Below are 10,092 nucleotides of genomic sequence, written 5' to 3' on the forward strand. Positions count from 1 at the left end.
GTGCCGGTAGTCAATATAGAAGCTGTCTGGATGCTAAAAAGTACTTTTCCTGAGAAGCATATTATCTTCTATCAGGGATAATGAAACATTCTGGTAAGCACTGGGGTTTAGAATTGCTGCTAATTAATAGAAAGGCAGCATGACAGGAACAGACAGTCCTCAGTTGAGAGGTAGAGGTCATTCACTTGATTGATAGTCTCTCTTTGTCTCTATCTTTCACTCCCCCTGCTTGTATTTCCAATTGTATTCTCTGGCAGAGCAGATCCTTTAGCACTCAGATCTCAACCTTGTTAGAGAACATTTAGTATTTTGGATGTGAAACCACATTGACTATAAGGGGAAAAAAAAGTCCTCGATTTTGCATAAAGTGCCCAACAACACGTGCACAGAAGCACAGACACACTGAAAGTAGGCTCGTCAGTATGTGATACACTGTCTCCCCGAGGCTCTCTGTGTTCTGTGAGCGTCCTGAGTCCCTGTTTGGAGACAGGCAGGCACACAGAGGTCTGTACACAATGCTAATGTCGTGTTCAGGGCTGAGTACTCAAAAGCCACATTCACCTTTAATCTTCTCCTTGACCATGGCACATTGGCATCCCGAGCCGAACCTGAAACCCATATTAACACTAATTTCAGCTCAGAGGTTTTTTGGCAAATCACACAGTCACCAGGAAACAGGAGCTGTCCTGTGCAGAACAAAGTGGACCCGAACCACGGAGACGGAAAATGAGATAATGAGGCAAACCAGAACAGATGAGACAAGAGACACACAGAGAGGGGAGAGAAAACAGATCAAGAAAGCGTGAAAGGAGAAAATGTCAATCATGTGAGCCTCCACAGTTCAAGAAGTAATCACAGAAGTCATTTAAGCTGGTCTTTATTCTTTTTTTTTTTTTCCTCAAAACTAGTGAGAAAATATGTGAATGAGATTAGATCTGTTCACTTTGCTATTGAAAATAACCTGATTTCAGGAAAAGTCATTTCTCAGCTGCCGTTTTCTCAATAGCAGTGAAATAATCTGCCTCGCTTCAGTGATATTTCTAAAACAAGTGATACCAGATTGGAAACAAGTGGAGTCATCTCACCCCATTTGCAGAATCTTTCACTTCCTTGGCTGCTGTAGCAGTGTCCTGCCAGTGTCCCACACAACGAGAACGAGCTGTTCGTACAAGGCCTGGCAGCTATGAAAAGACAAAATGGAGAGCAGGAGATGGAGGAAAGAGAGAGAAAATTAGATGGAGGAAGCAGACGACAGAGAGAGAAAGAGACAGTGAGATAGGGAGTGCAGCTGAGGAGATAGAGAGAGAGAGAGAGAGAGAGAGCTAGAGTGAGAGAGAGAGAGAGAGAGGTCTAAATGGTTTCCAGACTGGGTGCACAGAGCTGGTGAGTGAAGGAGTGTGAAATGTGACTGTGGGGAGCTGGAATTTGGAACAAGGGCTTTGTTTCTGGGACTTTTTCATCGGTTTAGTGTGTGTGTACTTCAATAAGTTACAATGTCGGGACCGAAAGCAGGTCCCAAAAAGGTTTAATTTTAGAGTTAAGACTTGTTTTTTTTAAGTTCCCAGGGAATTAATGCAAATCAGAGCAATGACCTCCTAAATAACCAAAACAAGTGTGGTTGTGTATGTGTGAGTGTATCAGGTGCGTGCTAGGCTTCGGGTGTTTTCACACCTGCACTTTTTAGTCTGGTTAAATTTAACTCTAGTTCGTTTCCCCCCTTGGTGTGATTCATTTAGGCAGGTGTGAACACAGTAATCGCACTCGGGTGTGGACCAAAACAACCACACCAAGACCCTTTAGAGGAGGTGGTCTTAGTCTAGTCCCAAACAAACTCTGGAGCGGTTTGTTTGTGGTGGGAATGTGATACGACCTCGATCCAACCCAACCACTACCGCAAGTTTGAGCGAGGTGGCTCCTGTAGGCAGGTGAGCTTTGTATACTGGGATGCAGATGAGCGAATTTAACAGTTGCTAACAACTAGCCGGAGAAGGAATCAAGGTCAGACTTGGACTAGTACAATGTAGTACGTTGTATTTTGGCCAGTGGACCTCTTTCAGGACCTACTTCCTGTGTTTACGTTCTTGCTCCCGCCCTAGACACATCTGACCAATGAATGAAGTGAATGTGGTTTGTGGTGCTGCATTTTGGCTCACTTGGAGCCAAGGGGAAAAACGAAGCTCACCAACTCATCATCTGATTCAGACCAGAGCAAACAAACTATAGGTGAAAACGCCCTTAGAGGTTGAGATCATTAGCTTGATTGGCACTCTGCCTGCCTCGCTCCCTCCCTCTGCTTCTGTCATCGTCTTTTCTCCTGATGATGTTATTTCCAGCCTCCCTCCCTTGTTATCTGTCCTAATCTTTCTCCTTTTCACTCTTTCCCTCCTTCTCTCCCACCCCAACTCCATCATTCTCTTGTTATCTGTCCCTTTTCATTTCACACTTGTTCTCTGCAGCAGGCCGTCTGTGATCTCTTCAAAGCACACGGGGAATAGAGACATCGATTGCAGGGAGAGATCGAGACCGGACAGACAAGATAAGGGGGAGAGAGAGAGGGAGAGAAAAGAGATGAGGAAAACTGTCGCACTGCCTCAGAATCACACTGATCAGTCTCTTGACAACACACACACACACAGAGACTCTCTCTCTCTCTTATGGCTGATAGGGCTAACAGCATTTACACTTAGAGAGCGTTAACTTGACAGCCAAACCATCGTTATTGACTCAAATGGCAGACACAATAGTTTTTCTGACACTTCTATGACAGCTCTGCAATTGGCATTTTATTCTTCCCTCTCTCTTGTTCTAGTCCCCGTCTTTCTCTCTCTCTCTCGCTCTTCCTTTTCCTCCCCGTTGTCTTGTTTGGTGTCTGGGTTTCATGTTTTTGCGCGGCCCCGCTGTTTTGTTTGGTTCGGTGACGGCTGACGGCTGCTGTGGACTGTGTCATTGTTGACCGGTGGTGGGATGTGATTTCGGAGGCGCAGATGTGTTGGTTTATCGCACCAGACAATGGGTTGTTTTTTACGTTACGTTATAAAGCTTTGATTGGAAACAGATGGGGAGGAGTAGAGATAGATAGCATATTGTGTTGTGCGGGTTGTCGTTAATGCTTTTGTTGCTGAAAATGAGCTGACCTGAGGCGCTGCTGTCACTGACCCTCAGCATGAATGGACACTGACAAATGAAAACACAGCCTGTATTTGAAGGCCTGTAAGAAGGAATGTGTTAAAAAGTACAACAGTAATGTGGTTTTATTGACTTTTTTCTGGCTGTAGGTTGACACAGTTTTTATTTATTATTTGTTTATCTTTTAGGGAATAATCCCTAACATCTTATTTTTTATGTCACTATGGTAAATAAAGGTTTTTTGGCAAAATGCACAGTGTCCATATTCTTCATAGTGTTGAAGAGCAAAATTAAATGCATCGTAGGTAATACTTAGTTTCATTTCCTTTGGAGAACTATGTGAAAAAAACTACTAATTAAAGGGAATTAGAGATATTCTCTATTTAAACCCAAATAAGTATTCATTACTCATTCTTAAATCAATTCTCTGTGTTACTTTGTGTCCTTGTCAGTTGGCAAATGTCACATTTCTGCGTGTTCAGCTGCTGCTTAAATGTACTGACCAAATAAACTTGGTTTCCCTATAATCAGTACTAAATTACATATTCCAGGAACCTTTCTTTTGAATTCACAGCTTATGACTTCCTTTCTAGGAAATTACAAGAACTATGGGACCCAATAAAATAAAGTGTTACCATATTTGAGTAAAAAGAAATACACAAATACAGCAGGGCATCTTTAAATGTCTTGTTTTGTTTGCCCAACAGTCCTTCAGGATTCACTTTACAATTCTTCCTTAAATCAAATGACTGAAACGATTACTTGAGTATCAAAATTGTTGACGGCTAATTGTCTGCCACTCAACTGATGGATTCATGAATTAATTGTGTCTGTATATGTTTTTTTGTGTGTATCTGATTTACTCTCAATGCTGTGAACTCCATTCATCCAGTAGATAAACAGAAAGCATTAAAATTGTACTTGACCTCCATATTTTTGCACTAATCAACACCATGTGCCTTCTTCTCTCTCTTTTCTCTCTAGGACTTTGGGCGGCCTATCTTCATCTCCTCTCCTCTGCTCCTCCTCTTCTTCCTCCTCCTCCTCTGCCTCCTCCTCCTCCTCCTCCTCCTCCTCCTCCTCCTCCTCCTCCTCCTCCTTGTCATCCTCATCGATGGATCTCTCTGTGTCACACCCCCTCTCGCCAACAATCACCAACCCACCCAGCCTTTTTCCTGAGACATGGTTGCCCATGACGATGAGCCAGGACTTCCTGCAGGTGCCAGTGTCCCGCGACGACCGCAGCTACCGGACGGTGTACAGCCTGTTCCACAAAACGGTGTCGGAGACCAAGTTCAGGATCATCAAGATCCTGCGCGTGCAGAACCCTTTCCTCTGGGAGAAGTACAAGAGGTGAGCCAGGCAGCGGGACCATTTCACTTTTTTTTTTTCTTAAAGCATTCACTCATTGCTGGAGATATTATCTGTCAGTCAAACCACAAAATCATGAATCATTTCCCATGATGATACATTTTCTAAAAAAAAAAAACCCAGCTAAGAGAGCCAATATTTTTATCTGTCTCTATTTCTTTTGCATGTGTTTTCTTACTTTCCAGTGGTGTGTTGTGGAGTTGTGGCATACGACTTTGACGCATTTGTGGTTGTTTTATTGAATGTAACTGTTACTGAATTACTGAAAACATCACCAGCTACAATGTCATGAGGATGGTATGATTTTAAGTGGTGGGTTTAGGTGGTTAAGTCATTTGTTTTAATAGTCAAGAGATTTCACCACTCATATAAAATAGTATTCAGCTGTAAGCACAAAAACCATCAGTCATTTCCACGTTCATATGATATTATGGGGCCAAAGTACCAAAATATTGGTGTTGTGTTGTCATTGGTTACTCTTTTTTTCCTAGTTTCACATACGCGGCTGCTGTGAAAATGAATGCATCGGTAACCTTTTTAATCCAGATTTATGTTGTCGAGTATGAACTTGCAGAAAGAAACAAGAATCAAAACCGCTTTTTTAATAACAACAAACACGGGGAGGATGTGAAACAGTGTGAGAAGAGGAAGAAAAATAGGGCAAACGAGACCAGCTGTGCGGGACTTCGTGAGAATGAGTCCACAGTAGTGTGTGAACGCGGCGGATGGAGAGATGTTTGGTGATGATGATGTTCCTGTCGTGAACACAGTGGGCTAACCGCTGTGGTTAGAGCATGGCACGTCCTATCAGCTGTGACAGTTGAGCACTCCCACACCGGCTAGTACCACACGGTTTCACAATGACTTGAGTGTGAGTGTGTGTTTTTGTGTGTGTGTGTGTGTGTGTACGAGTGAGTGTCACAGGGAATCTGAAAGTGATGCCCCCTGTGAATGTCAGTTGATTTCCTCTTCCCACACTCTAGTTATGACAGAGAAGCCATAACTGCTTGTTTTCGTGTCTGTGTGTGTATTGGCATGGAGATCGGCTGGTTGTTTACGTGAAAGGAAGTCGTGCAGCTTTTGTCACCTTAGAACACATCATTGCTCCGAGAATAGGACAGTAGGAAATTTAGTGTGTGTTTATGTGCGCACATGCTTGTATGCGTGCAGTGTCGGTCTGTGTCAGGTCACAAGCTGCAGGGTCATGGGAGTTCAAGCCTGGGTCACCGCCTATCTGGCTCGAAATGCTTTCACCTCTGCATGCCTGATTGATCCGCTCACATCAAACGAGCTGCGTTTGTGTGTGTGTGTGTGTGTGTGTGTGTGTTGCTCAAGAAACAGATTAGGCTCAGTGTTCTTAACGGGTTTTAGAGCAAACAAGGTTGTGATCTCAGCTTTTGAATAGCAGGGCCGCTCCTAGCCGTCTACTAAGTCATTCATTCATTCATCACCTGAGCGATACTCTGTTTTAAAGAATGAAGAGTAGTGTTCTTATTTCTATTTTATCATCTTTATACCTTTGCTCTGTTTATTATTTTATTCTTTTGTCTACTTATAAGTATGAAATAATCACAGAAACTTAGTCTTTGAACACTGAAAGGCTGTTTATTTTAATCCTACCCCCTCTTGTCTCTCTCCGCTCCAACAGGAAGAAGGAGTACATGTCTCGCCGTATGTCAGAGATGGACCGGCTGCTGAGCGAGCGCCACCTCTTCCACGGCACCTCGGCCGACGTGGTGGAGGGCATCTGCAAGCACAACTTCGACCCACGAGTCTGCGGCAAACACGCCACCATGTTTGGTCAGGGCTCCTACTTTGCCCGCAAGGCTGTCTACTCTCACAACTTCTCCAAGCGCTCACCCAAAGGAGTCCACTGCATGTTCCTGGCCAAAGTTCTCACTGGCAGGTGTGTGTTGGCTGCTATATTTTGCAGATGACTTTGATTATGGATGGAATTTTTGTACATGCAACTTTGATAAAGTAAATTTCAATAAAGGAAATTCAGTTGAGATACTTTTGTAGAAAAAAAAACAACCCTAGATTGGACTGTCTGGTTTTGGCTAATTCAGTAAGTTAAATATTAAAAACAACATAACTCCTCATATTTAAAACTGTAAATCCAATAGCGCTATAAAAAAGTCCCTCGTTGATTTACAACATAGGCAGCAATTACCTAATTTAAAGGGATAATTGCTTCGTTATAAACAATATATCAAAATGTCTGGAAAGTTTTTATCACCTCACAGCAATACATCGCCCAACCGGGGTGTATTTCATCTGATCATATTTATTTTTTCTAAGCAGTCAGATGAATGTATTTTTAAAAGTGCGGTTTCTCAATACTTGTGGTATGAGCCTCGTTTCAGAGGCAGATCTTAGCTAGGACACCATGCTTTTGGTATGAGGTGTTAGCTGGAGGAAACATAGTTTGGTAAATGTTAAATTAAGGCCTGATGTGTCCTTGTGTTTTTGGGCTTACATGTTTTTGTGTCCCTAAATATGTTGTTTGACTTTTTGGTTTGTTTGCCAAATATGTTGCCTCCAGCACATACTTCAGCTGAAATAACATCTCCTTCCGACCATATTGCTCCCTCGCTCTAGGGGTTTGAAAATAAAATATACAGTGTTAATTTAGATGATGGAAAACCGGAGGTTCTTTTCCATAAACCATCATCCGGTCATGCTATGCATCATGCTACTCCCATTCCTTAAAAATACAAGTCAAATTTAGAGCCACACATGTAAAACAGCTGATTTGGCTGAACCCATCATACATCACCAGCTTTGTTATGTTGCAGCAGACAGTCTGTGGTGTGCCCTAAGGATGGTGTGGTGGTTTGGAAACTCAGCGCACACACACACACACACACACCCCACATTACTTCAATCTGTGCCGCAGCACAGGCGGAGACATTGCCTCCAGACCTGAGCAGGGATATAGACCAATAAAGAAGTTATCTTTACAGTGTGGTTAACTCTCCTGTCTGAAACCAAATCTGGCGCACAGACTCTTTAACGTCTCCACCCACTATCTTTGTCTTTAGCTGACAGTCTTCTTATTTTAATATGTTTTATTTATGACCCCAGAGAAAGTGTTGCAAAGATTGATGGATTATAGGTCTTTAGGGCTTGGCATGAATATTCAAGAGAGGAAAAACAAACTGGTTACAGTGCACTACCTCATTTCATATACTTACAGTACATTCATTTCATGCACTTACAGCATATGCTTATATTATTTAAGGTGCACTAAAACACACAAAGGAGCAGCAGTCTTGTAATCATAAAATTTAGAAGAGGCGTCTTTTAGGTGGTAAATTATTGCTCTGAACCTCCAGACATGCAGAGCTCAATGAAAATCTGTTTTTTAGCCTTCTGGAAATGAGGAACTACAAAGACCTGCGCTTGCCACATTAATTAGTCAAAGAGTTAATACAGTACATGTCTACACAAGTGTGCACTCAGTGTGTCTGAGCCATAAACCTAACCTTGTCTCTGTCCTCTTTGTTGTCTGTGCACAGGTTTACTGTAGGAAATCCCTCCATGCGGCGGCCTCCACCCATCAACCTCCGCGACCCCTCCAGTGACCTTTATGACTCCTGTGTGGACAACTGGGTGGACCCCCAGATCTACGTCATCTTCAACGATGACCAGAGCTACCCCTACTTTATCATTCACTACGAGGAGGTACCCAGCACAGTCGCCATCTAAGCCCTGGATCACACCTGGATCTATCAGTGTTTGCAAATAGTTTGTTTTAGTCTGTTTAGTCGCTAGATGGGTGGAGTTTACCGCACAGGACGAAAAGGAACAAAGTTTGGACCGTGAAAAACCATGGACATGATTATCACCGTAACCAATTCTCTCAATCACTTTTTTTGTGTAAACTTGTGCTCTAAACAGGTTAAAACAAATTCTAAAAAAATATTTGCAAATACTTAATGATCCAGGTCTGCTATCAACTGGATCCAACCAGACTGGACTGCAGTAAGGAACCACAGACTGGTCCAGACCGGATTAAACTGGACTACACTGGACTAGCAAAGGACAACACCTGTTTGATTGAGCATTCAGAGGTGGATGACAACTGGCAACAGCTGCGACCAGACTCAACTGGACTCACACTTTGTTATCTAGTACGATCAGGAGCCTGGTAGCGATCGTCTGACACATGAGGAGTTTATCTACCTTATTAATCTGGAGCAGATCCAGAAAAAAAACCAAACCTTGTCCCCTTTATCATTTTGACTTACCGGTAGTCGTATGGCTGTATATGAACCCCACATCAGGACAAACAGTTCCCCCACACTAGTAGACAGCTAGCGTCTTGGCAGTACTGTGAATGATCAACTGGTCATATTATAATTCTGAGGAAGCAGCAACCAACCAATCAGAAGCTTCCACACACTGACCCCACCCCTCATTTCTCAACATAGTGCGTGTTTACCCAGCCGCTGGCCCGTATGTTTGTTTTTTTTTGTTTTTTTTTTTTCAAGTCTATGTGCTGCGTGTTTGAATCTTTTAATTTAGTGAACATGAATCTTGTGGCCTCTTCATCCAGACAATGGAAGTGAGTTTCAGCTGGACATCTATGTACTATAAACCTCCAGGCAGAGGTTTCACATGAAGCCAGTGCTGTTCCTGGTCAGCGTTTTTTTTGCCTTCGTGCCCACCACTTTTGTTCCTCGCGGGGGATTGAAGAGTGTACAGTTACATGCTGAGACTCGATGCTGCTGCAGCGTTTTGTCAACAGACCCTGAACCCCCTGTAACACATCTCTCTCTCGGACCGCTCTCTCGCTCAGAGACAGTAGACACGTTTCATCGAGACAAACTGTACAGACGTTCTCTTTGTTTATATTTGAACTGTGTGCCTTTTGTTCATAAAAATGTTTATTTATGTTAGTTTAATGTAACATTGATTAAATAAAAAAATCTAAAAGAAAAAAATGACTGAATGGCCAGCTTTTGCTTTATTCAAATATGATTTATTAGCAGCGGGGTTTTAGTGATGCTTTGCTCACCTCCCTCCTAGATATTCCTTCAAACGTTAATCCATTTAATACTCACCGAATACTCATTAAGTGGGATCTGAGGAGGAGGAGGTTTCATTCAATATATAGATCTCATTAATTAGAAGCTACAGTCATTTAGAGACTGCATAAAAACAGCTAATGTAGTCCCAGTTATGTTTGTAGACACAGACTGTTTCCAAAAAGAGCCAAAAGGGATCAGTAATGTTATAATGTTGAAGGAATTGTTTGATATTTTGGGAAATAGGCTTATTTGCTTTCGTGCTGAGAGCTAGACGAGAAGATGGATACTGCTCTCATATCTGTATAGTAAACATGAAGGCTAGTTAGCTTAGCTTAGCATAGAGACTGAAAACAGGGGAGAACAGCTGGCCTGGCTCTGTCGACAGGAAAGAAAAAATGTGTTTTAAACTTAGTTGTCCAGCTACATATTTACAGTATAGATGTGAGAGTTGTATCTAACTGTGCAAGAAATGCTGCCTTCAACTGGGGTTGTGTTTACCGTGTTCACAAGAAGGGTCCATATGAACACCCCACTATTGTCATATTTACGACTCTGGAAG

General features: G+C 42.6%; 1 protein-coding gene across 1 annotated transcript in view; it reads left to right on the top strand.

Moving 5' to 3' along the window:
* tiparp (TCDD-inducible poly(ADP-ribose) polymerase) overlaps positions 1-9,446 on the top strand; it is a 22,741-nt gene extending 13,295 nt beyond the window's left edge. Inside the window, exons 5-7 of the mRNA XM_067594411.1 lie at positions 4,111-4,479; positions 6,146-6,403; positions 8,019-9,446. Coding sequence (XP_067450512.1) covers positions 4,111-4,479; positions 6,146-6,403; positions 8,019-8,208 — 817 coding nt within the window. The 3' untranslated portion in view covers positions 8,209-9,446. The remainder of the gene's footprint in view (positions 1-4,110; positions 4,480-6,145; positions 6,404-8,018) is intronic.
* Positions 9,447-10,092: the final 646 nt, after the last annotated feature.

Source organism: Thunnus thynnus, chromosome 7 (assembly GCF_963924715.1).
Source record: "Thunnus thynnus chromosome 7, fThuThy2.1, whole genome shotgun sequence".
Classification (NCBI taxonomy): domain Eukaryota; kingdom Metazoa; phylum Chordata; class Actinopteri; order Scombriformes; family Scombridae; genus Thunnus; species Thunnus thynnus.